The sequence below is a fragment of the Vidua chalybeata genome, chromosome 4, assembly GCF_026979565.1.
Source record: "Vidua chalybeata isolate OUT-0048 chromosome 4, bVidCha1 merged haplotype, whole genome shotgun sequence".
NCBI classification, from domain to species: Eukaryota; Metazoa; Chordata; class Aves; order Passeriformes; family Viduidae; genus Vidua; species Vidua chalybeata.
Genome location: NC_071533.1, coordinates 6,959,377 through 6,977,130, shown reverse-complemented (window position 1 = coordinate 6,977,130; position 17,754 = coordinate 6,959,377). Strand labels below are relative to the sequence as shown.

The 17,754-nt window shown below is 36.5% G+C and overlaps 1 protein-coding gene across 8 annotated transcripts in view; it reads left to right on the top strand.

Annotated features, from left to right (window-relative positions):
- TTC29 (tetratricopeptide repeat domain 29) overlaps positions 1 to 17,754 on the top strand; it is a 192,000-nt gene that overhangs the window by 78,579 nt on the left and 95,667 nt on the right. For all 8 annotated transcript variants that reach the window (XM_053940815.1, XM_053940820.1, XM_053940812.1 and 5 more), the window contains one exon: positions 11,712 to 11,935. In XM_053940815.1, coding sequence (XP_053796790.1) covers positions 11,712 to 11,935 — 224 coding nt within the window. The remainder of the gene's footprint in view (positions 1 to 11,711; positions 11,936 to 17,754) is intronic.

Sequence of the window (17,754 nt, the reverse complement as noted above, 5' to 3'; positions counted from 1 at the left end):
GAAATTTCTCTCTCTAGGTATAATTTACTAATGCTCTTCTATAACCTTGATAAAATTATTTGAGAGCAAACAAAAGGTAGCAAACTAACTACACAGTTGCATTAGTACTAAGCTAATCTAGTTAGAAAAAACTAAATGCATCAAATATAATGTAAAACAAATTTATTAAGTAAGGCAATGCCATGTCTGTAAATGATCTTACTGAAACCAGCATAATGCTTGGTATGTCTCAGCAGGCAATGGGTATTATTATTTTAAAAATATGAGAGATGGCTTGTAATATACTGTGTAGTTTTTCAATATTGTTTCCATTCCAGAAGCAGATTGTTACACTTCTTTATAAAAGGACTAAACTTCCTTCCTCTAACATATAAATATCTGTACTTTTGTTTAATATGGAGGTTAACTTAATATGCCAGTGATTATTGCATCAAGGCAAATTCTTGTAGCCACACTTCTCCTTGATATTAAACACCCTTTTTTTTAAGTGTACGTTAGGCAAACAACACATTTATTATCTTCTAAATAAAGGAGTGTATAGGTAGTGTCACATTTATGGAAAAAAGCTATATTCTTTAGCATTTTCCCCTAAAATTCTATCCTTCACAATATTTCTTAAAATTGAGATGAACTATTGAAGGAAAAAGGTAGCAGTTATTCTTGTATTGTAAAATATTGTCCTGTGTTCCAAACTTCAGCAAAAGAGAAAAATTCCATTAAGTGTGTTCATGATATAACCTCTTTTTTTTCTGTGGAAAAATGAGGAGATGTTTTTCATTTTTTTTTCTTTGTAATAATTTTTTGTCCCAGGTAGATAGGATAGACAAGGGAGAAAAAATAGTGCTTAAGAAAGGTAGTACTTTAATTATATTGAAACGGGATATTGCTTTGTTTTTTCATTGATTTTGTTTTGCTTCCTTCTCAAAGACTAACTTGAAATAAGAAGTGAATGTGGTGCAAAGATCTAGAAATGGAAAAATAGCAAAAGTTTGTTAATGCAGAATGTGAGTGCTTTCTTGCCACAGAAGCAGGCTTTATGCAGAAATTGGCTGGCTCCTGTGGCATTCAGTGTGCTTTCCTTGATACCTTCTGTTCTTAGTCCTGACTAACCAAGTCATTACCAGCTCAAAATCAAATTGCAGTCAAAATTAAAAATAGTTCATATGACTGAACTAAGAGTCAAGAAGTTCACGATGAACTGTGAAGTAAAGCATTTTTCATTAAGAGATTGATTTCAGGATTGAATCTTCAAATTGGTTTAGAGCCTAAAATGGGACAGAATTTGATATTATCATTCTTGTTTCCTGATCTTTTTGTCAGGGCCAGAAAGATCAACAGTTCTGTCCTCTTCATACAAATGAAAATTGTCTAAAGAGGAGCACGTCATCAAAAAGGAGCTGAAGACTAGAAAGAGAAACTTTGAAATGTATTTGACTAGAGGAATAGCTTTGCTTAGCTGTAACTATAAAAATAATTACATTAGTGATGTTACTACATGTATTTTAAATACATTTGAGTTGGATGATGGAGTTCTATGGTCCTCAAGGCTCTGGTGGTCAAATGAAATCCAAATTGTTATACAGAAATGGTGAAGGTGTACCTAGGTATGCAGAAAATTTGTATTTGCATTTTCTGTCTTGTGAGTGGTGGTTCAGTGTGCTATGGAAAGCTTGCTTGATAAATGTGTGTCAGTAAAGACAGGCTCTGAGATGGATTTTTTCAGGCAGGAGACAACATTCTCTTACATGCATTCTGTCAGATGTTTTTGAGATACAGTGGGCTGTTCTGCTTAGAATTCTCCAATGGCTGGCCCACTTTAGGATTAGCTGAAAGAGAAAAAAGCAAAGGCTTTAATTCTCAGGTGTTCTGTGTCCCCCAGAGCAGTTATCGGCCATCTCTGCCAATACTGGGAAGGTGGATCATTACTACTTTTCAGATTGTTGACTGCAAAATAGCACATAAAATTTCTGGTCTAGCAGTATGAGTGATGGATATAGTGAAGCATAGCTTCTTTAAACTCCCTGCAAAAAGAGCAGAGGGACTTTTACCCAAGTTTAACTGATTTAGGTTAATAACCCCAGCCTTGTGATTAGTTAAGCCCCATCTTTCAGGATCCAGACAAGTGCTTTAGAATAAGGTGAATGAGACTTTTGAAGCACCTGTTTCACTCCATTGCTTATAGAGAGATCATAGGGTGATGAGCTCAGACCTAGACACATAATTTACCACTCAATCCCACAATGGAGAGCTATGGAATTTTGAAAGCTGTAAAAAAGATGAGGTAGAGGTCTTAGAGACTGATTCCTGAGGCAGCATTTTTACAGGAAGCTGTCAGCTGCAGAACAGAAGTAACCTGGCATCCATTTTAAAACTATTGTTGGTGCCATCTGATAAAAGATTATTTTTCCATTCTTCAGTCAGACTGAAAATTATTTACTACCTTCCCCAAGTTTCTGCTCTTTTCAGTGTCAGCATTCAGCTGGGTAGAGTTAAGGAAAAAAGATGTGGGAAAATTTATGAGGGATTAAGTGTTAGAGGAGTTTGTGGAAATCAATTATTTCTTTCCTACATCTGTATGTCTTCTACCAGTGATCCCTGAATACTCAGCCCTCTCTGTCCTCCAGTACTAAAGAGGGTGAAACTTCCTCACCTGACTAGAGGCCAGGATCATCCGGAGAGTTCACTGAGGGGGAAAAATGGGATTTGTGGACTGATGGAGAGGAGAATGAATGAAACCTACTATGAAGGTTTGTTCTGTATTTGCATCATAGCCATGATGGACTAGTAAGCCTTATTTGTTCTTTGTAAACTATTTCAATCATGAGAGTTTCAGTACTCAGGTTTTTATTTATTTGCTTCTTTATCTGTCTGTGTTCTGGTATTTTGCATTGAAGGACAAGTGCTTTAAGGAGGCTGAATACAAATAGCTGATTGGGGATTTGATTAACCCATACTTTTAGTAGCTGTCACCTCTACCACATAAATTAATAAGGTGACTTCTTTGGTTACTCAAAAAATAGATGGGGACCTTTTTTTCATTGACGTCATTATTGCCATGTTGTCTTTTTCACTACCTGAAATTTTTACTGGGTCTTCCCAATTTGAAGGGGCTTGGTCTCAGCATGGGGGTTTTATATTGTAGGGCAGATTGACCATTTCTCTGTTAGTAAGTGAGGCTCTCAAGGAAGAGAAGAGGAGCACCAAGAAAAAGGGTAAGGAAAATATCTTGTTGGTATGGGATTAAGGCAAGGAAGGACGAGGTGCATCTGCTATTACTAGCAAGCTTGCAAAAGGCAATTTGGGATGCAGACAGATAATGTGTAGGAGCAGATTCTGCCTTGTATTTCAGCCCTTGATTGGACAATATTTGGTTCCAGTGATGCACTGCTGTGAGCTGCTTCCATTTCTTCTGTGTACAGCATTGTGGAGACAGAGGGAGGTAGGCAAGCTCAAGGAGATAGCAGCAAACAGAGGAAGAAGTAAACTTCTTTCCCTTTCACGTTCAGTCCTAGCAAGACTTTGCTGTGCTTCCTGCTGTCACTCTTTGGACAGGACCTGTAAGCACCTTATGGCCCTCTTTGTTCACATTACTCTGGTTGAAAACTGGTGGAATGTTGTGTAAACTCATTTACATTTTATGAGGGTATTTCTTCACTTTTAGATACTAAAACTATGGAAGAGGGTAAATCAGAACCAAAGAAATTTATCCTTTCATGGTAAAAGAAATTTTAAATTAAGGCATTCTGTCCCAAACTCCCTGCTGGTTGTGGAAAGGGAGATGGCACAAATCACTTACTGAGCTAGATGATAAATTTTAAATTCCTTTCACAATATTATTTAAATATGTATTTTTTTCAGTCTGAATAATTCCTAACAATCTCACTTGCCATGACCAGGATTCAATGTTTATTAAACAACTTTCAAAAAGAGATTTTAGAACTTAGAGGCACGCATTCTTTTTGGTCAAATGAATGATCTCTGTGAATTTTGGGCCTGATAAGCATATTATTTAGTGTAATTAGGCAGTGATCTGAAGAACAGAACTGTGTAGGAAACGAATGGTTTGCCTTTCCTAAAGAAACTTCTCTATGCATTTGTGTAATGTGGAAGATTTTTCTTGAAAAGGTTAAAAAAAGTTCTAATCAACTTCTGTACATTATGTAGAACTTCATTTTCTAAACTCTGCAAAAGAAAGTTTCATATTTAATGGGAAATCATGAATTATTCCATTTATTATCTACTTCCTCCTTTCAAAGACATGATCTGGATAAAAGGCGGGGTGAATAATTTCAAAAAATACAATACATTTTTAATGGGAAGGTGCAAGCTACAGATTCTCATGACTATTAGCAAGTATAGAGGAAACAGAATTTTACTTGCAAAAACTCATCAAACTCTTGCAAAGATAAAATACATGACATACTTTAATAAAGAAGAACACAGTGAGCTGAAGTTTTTCTTTTTTAATGTAACTTGTTGTTTTTACTAAGTTTGGTCTTACGGTTTTTTTGTGCTTTCATTTCTTAGTAGTTCAACAATATTTACTACTGAAGATAATGTACAAGAAATACACAACTGTATTCTATTTTTAAAACACTCCATAAAGGTGAAGCATCTCTAACACACAAAAAGAGGTTGAGATAAAGATTGTCTAATCTGCCTTGCTACAGTCATGACTTCCTAATAATTTTCACTGTGAATCCCGCATTGTGTAAAATCCTCGCCTTTCCTTTCTTCTCAATCTCTGTGTGGTCTATTTGTCCTTATCCTACTGAGTAAATTCAGCTGGGGACTTGAATAAGAGATCTCCTAAACAAAAGCAAAAGTACTGTGGAAATTGTTCATGTCAATACTGCAATAAATGCGGAGCCTTGTATAGGGTTTTATGAAATTTCGTAACAGCAGCTTGAGAGGATTCAGAAAGCAAATAATTATCTTTATCTGTCCTGCACACTGCAAAAGAAACTTGCAGAGAAATTTAACAACTGCTTTGATACCATGTAAGTCAAATGGAGAGGATTCCAAACTCAAGTGTTTCTAGCTCTCAGACCATCAGGTCAGGTTTGAAATAAAAGAGGGAAGTTGAGAAATACTTCATTTTGATAAATAGTAGCCCATAAAATATGGTTGAAATTGCTTTTGGTTAAGAAAGAAAAGATTAATGAAGATTTATGTTTTTTTCTGATTAGTCTGGAAATAATCACAGGTGTGTGTACTTTTGTAAGATGAACATTTTTATAAGGGTAGAACTTTTATCTTTAGTTTTAGTGTTTTCTTTGCATTTATGTTTAGGGACAGAATGTTTCAAAAGTTCATTGCTAAATTTTTATTTCCATTTTCTGGGTTAATGAGGATTCTTAATTATTACAGTGCTTACATTCATTTTAAAACACTTTTTATGTGTCATCCTTTGATGTTTATAATTGATTAATTTTTCATTTTATGTAGCTTTGAACAAAAGGAAGTGAGTTCAATATATGTGTTCTTTGCGGGATCCTACTGACAGGGTATGCATCTCCCTTTGATTGCATGATTTAGGTTAAAGTATGGTTTGACAACAATCCAGTGACTGAGGCAGCAGATGAAAAACACTGCATTGTTAAAGCTGAAAGTTCTTGTACCTATATATATATATATATATAGTATAAAGTACCTACACCTCTTTTTTTTTATATATGCTTTATTTTCATCTTTCTGTTAATAGTTCTGGATACATAGCTACATAAAGCTTTTCTTGTTTAAAAAATCTGTATGGTTCCAAGTGCTGTTTTTCCCTCCCACTATGTTTACAAATTATTGTGCAATATTTTTTATTTATAATTAGAATACAGAATCCTTTTTATAACATTTTGGGAGTTTGTGGATTTTATTTTTTTTGAATAGGATATTAGCCATTTCAAGTTTGTAATTTGGAATTAAAAAGCACGCACCCCACCCCAATGTAATTTAACACTCAGCCTTAGTAGTAAAATATTCTGAAGTGTAAGCTGTCTATTACTGCTTAATGGCATTTACTGTACTGTCATATCTTTTTTTAATGAGATTACTATAGTCTACAATTTAACATATTACCATGCAGTAAATATTTCATTAAAAGAAAAGTATTTAAACGGACAGTCTTTAAAGCAGGATTAAAGCGGCTGTGCCCTGATGCAGTTAAATACCTTTGTATCTGTAGCAGTACGTGGTACTGAAACGTGCTGAGTGCCTGGGCCATACAAGAGCTTGGCTTACCAAAATACTTGTGTGAATAAAATTTCCCAGAGAACTGGGAGAGCACAGGACTTGGATGTATTTTTGAGTTAGCTGTGTGCTCACCTTTGGTGGGTTGCAGCCCGGGGACGTGGCAGTGTAGACAGCAGCAGTGTGAGTACAGGGGCTGACTCAACCACTGGAACCTGGGTGCTGAAGGCAAATCCTCACCTTCCATATTTGCCAAGTGTTTGCATGAGCACTTTCTGTGTTCAACAATTCCTTGCACAAAATTTAGCTCATTTTGGGCATGGGTCACCAACAGTGTTACAAAACTGTTCTTGGTTTTTGGCTGTCCAGCTATAATTAAATAATAATTCCTCTTTCAATTCCTAGGCAGAGCAGCCTGAATTTATAAATTCTGACAGCCTATTTGGCTTTTTTGTATTTTATGTACTATATTTGTTTTTACTTAATGCATATATTTTTCAAATTTTAGGGAGGAAATTTTGATATTCCTATGTTTATGATGTGGTTTTTTTGCATATAGGTTAAGCAAAAAGTAGCTAAGTATTCACATTCTTTATGTAATTTTAATTTTCTTGTAGATTTATAGACAGGAAATGGGGGGGGAGTGAAATAAATTTGTTTAAATAAACATAAGCAAAAATATCTTTATTATTTTTTCATAATTTTGGGATGCTTATCTAAGGCATTTGTATCAGTCATTGGCTTGCCAACTGCAGAAGAAAATCCCAAGTGGATGAAACCTATTTGAATACAGTTTTTAAACATTATAATAATTGGTAGAGTAATTATTTTACACTGGAAGTACACTTTAATATTTCATATACTATCGTTGTTTAATCCATGCCATTTTGTTTTTTACAAAATGGGATTGCTACAGTACAATACAACTACTTGTATTGTAATCAGCAGCTGGAATTAACTGGAAATACTAATTAAGCCGTACAAAATCAAAATATATGAAACCTAGTATTATATATATAGTAGTCTTCTGGAGTTATTTTGCATGTCTGTAATTGACCTCATCAGACAGGAGGCATAGAGAATTAAGCTCCTGATAAATGATTCTGTTATGCTATACTGACTGTTTTGATTATTTCTAACACCAGTTTCTGCCTCTTGGCCTCTTCATTCCCTTTTACTGTCCTCTCAGTTTAAAGGGTAGAATGCAAATAGCCTTATTGTGAAGGATTTTAAGTTAGAGGGAATGCTGTGAGGTGGTGTGCTGATCTCCCAGCATTGCTTAAGGGTCTTGTAAAAGTGCAAAACTGTAATATAGGAAAGTCCTTGAGACTGGAACAACAGTGTAATTTCATTAATCTCACAGAACATTGCAATTTATTATTCTTCCACTGGTAAAGACAGATTAGAATCAGGTTTCCATGATTTCTCAGCATGACTCGAGATTGTTTTGTAATAGCAATGATAATGCAAAAAGAAATCCATATAAGAAAATAACTGAAGTAGCTGTATGGTTTAGGAAACAATTTAAATGTCTGTAGCAATATCTGAGTACACTTTTAAATTAAGCACAGTGTTAACAGCAGTGTCTTTTCAAGCTCACAGATCCACATTCAGTAAGGAGCTCCTTCTACCCATCCACAGGCACAAAATCGTCACCTGTACCAAGGTGCTGCTAAAATGGCTGCTTTAACTTTTGGTTATTTATTTGGTGCTGAAAACTCCTGTGACACACAACCCTCATCATGACACAGATACTCTCAGAAGCTTCACAGAATTTTTCAGCACTTTCTGATGCAAAACTGCATCACAGTAACTGCTGGTGTAGGACCACATCCACCTGGAGCTCACTGCCCAGCCTGTGTAAATAAACATTTAGCAACATCACGGGGTAGCAGCAAGGACAGAAACGAGTGCACAGACAGAGGATTGGGGGATTCTTAGAATCAGCTGGCTCTGTGTTAAGTGGTGTGGTTATCTGTTGAGTTTCATGGATGAGAAAAGCAAACCAATTCTACTTTAAATTAAAACCCGATTACTTGGTATATTTGTTTCAACCATAAATACATAGAAGTGCTCCAAATTTCATTTTAAAATCGTTTGCTTTAAAAAAAAATCCATCTGAAACCTTTTTCTCTGGCATGATCTCATGATCACGCTAGGGGAGGGAGGACTTTGGGTTTGCAGTCACATCACATTCAGTTTTAAAATGAAACCCGGCTGACCTTACAGAGCTGTCTGCTCACTCTGGTCCGACACTTTCCATGGCTTGCAGGCGACCGTGCGGGCCAGGCCAGCGGCGTGGTGGCCCCTCGCCCTGTGCCCTGTGCCCTGTGCCCCGTGCCGGGGCACGGCCGGGCCCTTTGTTCTGCGCCGGGATCCGCGCATCCTGCCTGCAGTTTCCCACATTTCCAGTAGATGCCCCCAGAGACCATTAAACCCCGGGAGCGGCTCCGCTCCGAGCATAGCAAAGGGCCGGCAGTCTTCTCTCATTTCGCTCCTGGAAGTAACATAATTGTTCAAAGGAAACCTCAAGTCAGCGCGGACGAATGCAGAAAAACAAACTCGCTTGTTTAACAATAAATCATCATTTATTAGGTAGCAAGGTTCTAAAGTGTTTAGTGTAAGGTTGCTTATCAATGTAGAAACATACTACACTAATGCTAACAGTGGGATTTTATAAAATAAATCACAGAATCATAGAAAATCCTGAGTTGAAAGGAACCTTAGGTATGATGTTTTTCTGCTATTGATATTAGAAATGAAGTAATCTTTAGTTAACTCAAAACATGAGTTGTTCTGCTAACCTCAGATTTTACATGCTGCTTGACATCATAAAAAGCAGGATGGAAAGTGTTTTGAGGATTGAGGATTTATAGTTTATTTCACGGTATCATGAAAAGTTTACTGCTCTCACCTACACCACACCTCTTTTCAAAAGAAGTGTTTAATGGGGGGAAAAAGGACCCTGGAATTTTCATTTGGAAACACTTTGATAACTGTAACTATTGTAGATTTCATTGCAGTGTCAAGCTCTTTTATGTGATACAAATACCATTTATCCCCATAATACCATTAATCTCTTGCCCAATTTTACTGTTTGTGTGTGATCAGTCATTTATATCTTATATATTACAGAAACTTAAGGAAACAATAGTATTATTATTGTGTGCTTTGTGCATCAATACTGACATGACTTTTATGCCACTAAATATGAAGGGTTTTACAGTAGATAGCTTCATTGCTTGTGTGCTAAAATCACTCTTCTTTGCCTCAGAAAAATGTGCTCTGCAGAGTAGGATTACCTCAGTATTATTTCAATTTCTCCATTAATTGGGATGGAATTTATTAAAACACTCTTAACACTGTTTTTTAAAAATTACATGTTTTACTATATGCTTTGTTTTCCTGTACTGGTTTGCTAATAATGCTTTCTTGTGGGGAAACTGTGCTTTGACTTCAAGTAAAATACATCAGTCTACAGAAAATAACATGGACACAGTTTTTCTGTTTGTATGAATACCAGTTCTGTGCCCAGTGAGTGTTAAAAATTACCTGAATGACATTTTGGGCAGTGACTGCTGAGATCTTTTAGCAGTACTTCCTTGTTTACTTCCAATACATCTCCTGATCTAATGCATGTACACACACAAACATATATAGATCCCATTGTATAAATAAACAGGCATGTGTGTGCCTGCTGTGCAGATTGTTATTCCACTTCTCTGAGTTATATTACTGTAGGGTTCAGTCCTAGACCTTTGGAAGTTGGTAGGAATTTTTTACCTATGCTCTTCAGCGTTTTTTGAGATTACATAGAATTTTTAAATAGTAAAGAAAAAGGTATTCCATATAAAAAATAGTGAATACATTGCATGGTATTAGCATAGTATCTTTACAGTATTTTGAAGCTATATAATGTACATTTGGTATATGTCAAATATATTCTAGCAAATGAAAACTTAAATGTTTAAACATATTTTTCATATACTTTTATAAGATAAATGATGCAAATTTTTATGGTGCAGAATAGTTATATCTTTTCCCTTACCTGTGTGACAAAATGTGTGATTTTCAATCACAAAAAAAATCCATTTATATATTAAACACAAATTCAGTACTGTCTGGTCTAAATTGTATCAGGATGATTTAATATTTTTATGCTCAGTTCTGCAACTGAAATGTGAAAAGTACATGTGAAGGATTAACATGCATCTGTGTAGTAAGAGATTTTAATTATGTCAAATATGAAATAATGCAGATTGTTTGCTTCCTACATCTTACATTGCTGTCTGTTTTGCTGACATCTAGCTAAGAAGTTTTTCACATCATTTCCATCTTATCAACATTGTTAAAGAATTGCAGTAGCTCTTTTTAAGATCAAATTATTAGTCTCATTGGGCTATTATTATTACACCTGAATTTATTACATACACTATAAATCTCATTTTTCAGAATTCCATTTTTATTTTAAAGCTGAGATAATTTGAATTTAAATGGATTTTAATCTAAAAGGACAGTCTTGAAAACAGTTTGGTAACTTCATGGAATATACAAGATAAAGGTAACACATCTATGTCCTTGCCATTTTACTGGGGTAAAGGTTGGTTTTCCCAGAGTGGACAACTATCCCTGCAAGCCATCTGCACCTTTGTGTTGCAGTCCCATTGGACTCATAGTTTTCTCCAGAATAGGACACAATGTGATTGTTTCATGACATATAAAATAAATATTTTGATCATTTCCATTAAATAATACTTCCAAAGGTGTATTACCACTTGAGAATATTTGATTCCACAACTTTTGGATACATATATCTTATCAGAGTTTATGAAGGCACTAACTTCAATAAAAATTCATCATAGCATCATTTGTTTGTAAATATAGGGAGAAATTATCAAACTTTTGCATCACTAAACCAGCTGAAGTTTTATGCTAAACAGAAGGAAAATAATATCTAATTATTCTGGCATATCATTTGTTTCTGGCACATCATTTGTTTGACATTTTAAACCGAACCATCCTGTCCTACAGCAAAAGTATTTAATGTAGATATATATAAATATACACATATAACATATAGCAATATATATATAACATATAATAACAATGTTATATATAACAACATATATGTTGTTTTGACATGATCCTCAATTTTCCCTGTGCACTGTCTTAAAGCAAACTAAGGTTCATTGTGTTTTCATGGACTAATGTAAACATGAGGGGGGAGTATCCATCAGTCAGCCTTTTCTACCAAATACCAGCTAAAGCATACCAGTGTATTTTTGACCGTGTTTTCAATGTATATATTGGTATTTATTGATCATTGCCATGTTTGCTTCCCTAGGGTATGGCATTTGCAAGCAGATTTTACCAGATCTCTTTTTGAGTGGGGGAAATAATACCCACTCCGTGCTGCTGAACTGCAGAGGTCTCTTCCTGAAAGCTGTATTAGTTATCTGCACTTATTTGGTAAGGTGGAGAAAAGAATACAGGTTTAAAGGCTTAAAATCTCCCTTTCTTATTCCCAGTTACAGGAATTCATACAAGAAGAACATCTGCATAGACATGCTGCGCCGGGGTTATCACAAGTCCTTCACTGAGCTCCTCACTCTGATCCAGAAGTGGAATGCCTTCAGGGAGGCTGCAGGGCCTGGGTCAGCCATATGGCATGAGAAGTCCCTGGAGGAGCAGCCTGATAAGCTGGATCAGCTTTACCACTTCCTGACCGGGGCTGAGGCAGCCCAGCGAGCAGGTAAATGGGGGGATTGTGGGTAGCGGAGCAGCGGGAGCCGCAGCCGCCAGTGCCTGGGGGAAGCTTCCAAATTGTTTCATGTATGAATTTGAAACGCTACTGCATCTTAGCACATTGCAGCCTTAGTCAACTGAGCTGTATTTATAGAATAAATGATTAGGAGCTGCAGATATCAGGAGAGGTTTTCTGAAGGAAGGGGAAAAAAAGGAAAAAAACATGTAGAGTGCATTTTGATAACATCAGAAATGTTTGATGTATTTATAGCTTTGATAACATCTCAATTATTTTCTCATTGTTTCATTATTTATTGTTTTTCTTCCTCTATTGATTTGAGTAGCTTGTTTTTTATTAGAAAAATTTAATAGGTGAAATGCTGTTTTACACAGTAATAGTTTTATAAATCTGTTTTTATTAAATACACTGCTAAATGTGTTTGGATTTGTGACTGACTTAAAAAGGATTGTGAACATGTCAAATGAAATACAGCACACAGATGTAACATGCCACCTGTGAATTACTAGATATTAGTGAAGACATAACTCCAAATTACTGTATTTTCTCTATTGCCTACTATTTACTAAGCATTCATATTTATCATTTTCTTTTACTATAAATAGTAACATAACTTACTCCATCTTTCTCCATTGGAATAATTGCAGGGATGGAGGCAGACAAAGCTCTACCTGCAATCTTGTTTCATAGCTGAGTCGATATCAGTGTAGTTATCTTGTTTCAAGATGCATTTTGATCATTACAAATATGAAAACCTGCAGTTAAGCTTGTGAATTTGGAATCTAAGCTTTTTGACTGAAATTTAGAAACAGGCAACTTCATTTCAAAAAAAGGAACTGTAAAACAAACCCTTTTGGCACTTCAAAAAATGTTAATTTTAAATGTTTATTTGATGCTTGCCATGAAAGCCAAAAGTTCTGTTTCTTTATGTAATTCACTGTGATTCTTGACAGGAAGTCCAGCCAGCCATAATTGGAAGGAATCTTTAGCTTTGCCTGGAGTATGACTAAAACCTGAATTGGCACCCCTGTATCTTGCACAATATGGGAGAGAAGTTTGGGGCTTGGACTGGCCTGGCAGAAGCATTCTGCTAATATCTGAAGGTCAAAAAGTACTAGACATGGCTTATCTCAGTGGGCCACTTGAGGAGAACAGTTTGCCTGCCCTCAGTGCATGATATTTTCCAGTGTTACAGGCTGCTGTGTGACAACAGAGGTGGCAAACATGCTCCCAGAGAGGCAAGGCATTGCCAAATGTGTAGTTCCTCCCCTTCTCTCACTGAACCTGGCATTCCTTGTGTGCTGGGCTCTGTAAGTCTTTCACCTCTCCCAGAGACAGGGTACCACCACCAGCTGCCTGATTGCACCTTGCCTCTAAGAGAGACTATCTCCCAACTTTGCCTGTTGATTAAAATGAAAGAAGGAAAAAATAAAGAGGACTTAAGGGTTGGCAGGCGTTGTTACTGAATTGCTAGATCAGGGCATAGTTTGTTTTGATTTTTTTCACCCGTTTCAATGCAGATCTTTGCACAAATGTCTTGTTTGTATAAAATGAGGTTTGAGTTGCCTGGCACATGAAGGAGTGGATGGTAGTTCCTGTTGCAAGTCTGAGAGCCAGCAGTGCTGTGAAGATTCACATGAATTGTGCAGCTCATCAAACACTAATTCAGTAGTTCTGCTAATCCGGTTACTCTCTGATTCTAATCAAATTGCTGGGGGCTCTGCCTTATGATCTCCTGACGACTCCAGTTGACACCACTTAAGAATCATTCAACAGTTCACCTCAGCTAGAACTTACAGCCACAACAGCAGCTGACCTGCATTTGCTCTTCAGCTGCACAGTTCAAGTTTAAAAGGGTGAATGTAATATTTGGGTCAACAAATGGTGAGAGTTTCATAGCGTGGTGGATGTTGCTAATATTAGGTTGGCTGAAATTTTACCTATCTCAGGTAACAATTGTGCTGAAAAAGAGATAGTAGCTAAAAATGATGACTATAAAAAATCATTACTTGTAAGTTTTTTGATTAATTGAAGCATTCCAAAATGTTGGGGTTTGAACCTGGAGTGGTATGTGGAAAACAAAACACTTACTTTGTCAGTAAATAATTTTCTTATTTGTTATTTAATTTTTCTCATCTCTTATTTTTAGATCATAGGGTATTACTGTCTTAATTTTGACTATAACTTAGAACTTCTAATTTTAGAGTTTTTTGGTACTTACCATAGTGTACAGAGCAAGCTATGTACACATTCAGTTTTCATATTTATTGGTGGAAAATGTTAATATTGGAATGGTTTTTGCAGTCTATAGCTCTAGGACTGTACAATGCTGGATATAAATTATTGGCTGGAACTGAATCAGAGCCATCCACCACAATGCGGGCTGATATCAAAGAGCAATTACTTTCTTGACTTCTGGGTTTGAAAATAGTAACATTTTGTTTACCAGCATTACACTGTACCAACTGATTACCTTTACACACACCAGTAAAGGTTCTCTCTGTTTTCATTTTTAATAGAATACTTTGGTTGAACTTCAAATTATACAAGAGTTGTCTTTTTTTTTTTAATTGCCTATTGCCAGTACTTTACTGTGTGTAAAGAAAACAGCTTTTCTGGCCAACTTAAACTCATTTTTGTTGCATTTTAATATATCCCAAGTATTTAAAAAATAGAGAGGGAACTTTAATCCTTGCAGCTTCTCAGGAAAATGACTGTTGGAGTTATTTTGCCCCGAATTCAGCATAATTCTAAAGGTGCTGGCAGAAATATTGGCAATGCTTGACTATATTTTTATCTTGCCTTCTTTATACAAGTAAAGTAAATGTTTCTGACTTCAAAATTGAGAATTGAGGGAGTTTTAATTATTCTTTGATGTTCCTTTGCCCTGGACTAACCTCTTTTTTTACTAGTTCTAGTTTCAGGAGCTTAGGGGAAAAAATAAGGAGGTAGTTGAGCTGTTTAAATATGTATAGTTGTAGGGCTTTTTACAGAAGAATGCAGGATAAATGCCAGAGTAATGGATCTGCACAGCTCAGCATTTGATGTGTACAGTGATTTCTTGGCACATATATAGAAATACTGGTGTTTCCTTCAAAAGGCAAGCTATATTTTGTATTTATCAGTACTGATAGTACTCTATCAGTATAGACTGAGCTGGTTTGCATGTAGATGTTAAAAGGAATGCAAAGCAAGTTCCAGCTCCAGAACAATTAAAGGAAGAGATGTCCCAGCTGTTAACTCTGCTTTGCCAGAGCAGGAATGCAAAACCAGGGGAAGTGCCACAGTTCAGTGGCTGCAACATGTGTTGGGCACTCGGCACTGTAGTGGCAGATCACTGTGCCAAAGCCAGATGATGGAATCCTTGGATATGACCACGCCTTCAGAAGGGTCAGGCACTGCTTATTAGCTGATTACTGGAGCAGCTGCTGAAAACTGTGAGTTAAAACCTGGGAGCTGCTGCCTTTCTGAGATTCCACCTGCTCCTGGTTCCTGACCCCACTCAACCTTTGTGCTGCGGTGTGTGCTAAATGCTGAATCTGTGTCCATGCTGCACGCTGCTGATCCTTGTTCTAGACAGTACCAGGCACACACAATTAGAAAGAAGTGACAACTTGGCTTTCTTTCCCTCATTTCAGTGTAGAAAAAATTTTTGACAGTATGAATTATCATTAGTTTTTGTTGTAAAAGATGCCTTTTCTTAAAGTATATGAAGAAAGCATGAGTATTTGATGTGCATGAGCTGGAAAATCTTTGTCCAGTATACTCAAGGTTGAAAGCAGAGTTTAGCATTTTACAGTAGAAAGCTTTTCTGTAAGGTTTCACACTTATGCCTTAGGCTTGGGCTAGAAACATTGCAATAACCATATTGCCCATGCTATTTTGAGAAAAAAATATGGAAAAAGTTATGCATTAAAAGAAAAAAAGTATAACAAACCCTCTTTTAATATTTGCTTGGATGAAGCATAGTTTTGTTTGCTTTTGAGGGGCTGGGCAAGGGAACACTGTTTTATTTTCTAAGCAGGTTTGTCACTGCCTATTTAATGTTTTATCATAGGAAAAAATGCAGCAGTTGCTGAAGACCAGTGGAGGATTTTATTATTTTTGTAGTTATCTTACAAAATGTTGAAGTGATTCTGTCCAGGAAAGAAACCCAGCTATCTCAGAATACAGCCACTTGTAGAACTACCATTGACTTCAACAGAAGCAGCACTTCTTAGAAAATTTCTGTAGTATGTTTTTGTTGCAATAGCTTGGAGTTCCCTTTTAGCATTCCAGATTACCAGTTAATTACCTCATATAATTATCATTAGCTGGTTTTATCCTTTACCCAGTAAAATTATACCCTGACCATTTCCTTAGCATTTTTTTTTATAGACTGTGCATTGATGAAGGATTTTCCCTTTGTGTACCTGGCAGTGTTGGGAGTGGTGTGCTCTGTCTACACTCTAGGAAACAGCCTCTGCCTGAAACTTGGTGTCATCATGCTCATGATTCACATTTTCACTTTCTTCATTTGTGTACTTACAGCTAAACATTCAGGCAAAAAGTTTATCCATTTATGAATAAACTCTCTGGAAAAAGGAGTGATGGAGGAGTCTTCTACCTATAGCTATAGAGGCATCCTTTTTCTGAGCAAGCAAAAGGGACTGATCCTTTGCCATGTATAGATCTAGGTGGAAATAACTGATTGCAGCACCATATTCAACAGCAGTTTGTGCTTCTTCTTGGTCCAACATCTTCCATCCTAGATCTTTCTCTGTGTGAATTCTTGACAGCATCAGCTGTCTTGCTACTAAGTCACTGATTTTTCTTTCTGGCAAAAGAAAAAATTAGTCTTCCAGCACTGTGTCTCATTCTGACATAAAAAAATTACTCCTAGTGACTTAATTGATCTTAGGCCACACCTTTATGTGCCTTCAAGAATGAAGGGTCAGTTATAATCCAGTCATACACACTTTAAACAGCTAACTGGAAGATGAGCGTTAACACCTGTTGAAAAGTTTCCATTGCCTTTGTCTGGTAGGAACAAAGAACTGACTGGTGGCTTTTTGAGTGTGAAATACTGAGTCGTAGCTGGATGTTGAAAAATTTCTTTCTGATACCTGTAGTTTAAAAATCAGTGCAAGTTCTTGTTAATGGAAAATGGAACACCTGCCTCTTTTATTCTTCAAAGGAAACACCAAGCCAAGATCTCTTCCTGATGTTTCCATCTGTTCTCTAAAGACCATTTCTGTACTCCTTTTCCTTTCTTCCACTGCATCCTGTCACAAAGGAGATCATAGAGATACAGCAGCAAGTTGTACTTGAGTCACACTAGGATGGCTTGCTGACTTTCTGTGTGTTTCTTTTCACTCATTTTAGCCCTGTTGGGGTTCTCAAACTGCACCTCACTACCCCTTGCATTGCACTACTTAGTAGTTTTCTAGCTGAGCACAGCAAACATGCAGATATGGATTTGAGTGATCCTCTGTTCCATGCACAGCCTTGCTTGCCAAGGGAGCAGTTCTTGAGAAGAGCCCAGGAACAAAGGTATTGTTCAGTGGGCTGATCAGAGTCTATAGCTTGGGCATGAGAGGAGATGCTACTTGGCAGCTGAGGGGCACCTAAAGAGATCCTGATACTCAGCAGGGAATACCCTGTGTGTTTAATATATGGGGTTTAATGTTTAAGCTCAAGTTGAGGTTTTTTGGGGTTTTTTTAAATCTCTGTTTAACAGAAAGATCTCAGGAAGGTTTGATAGGCCAACTCTCCTTTTGTATATAAACACTCTATTAGGGAGTTGTTTCTCATTTTTTTGATCAACA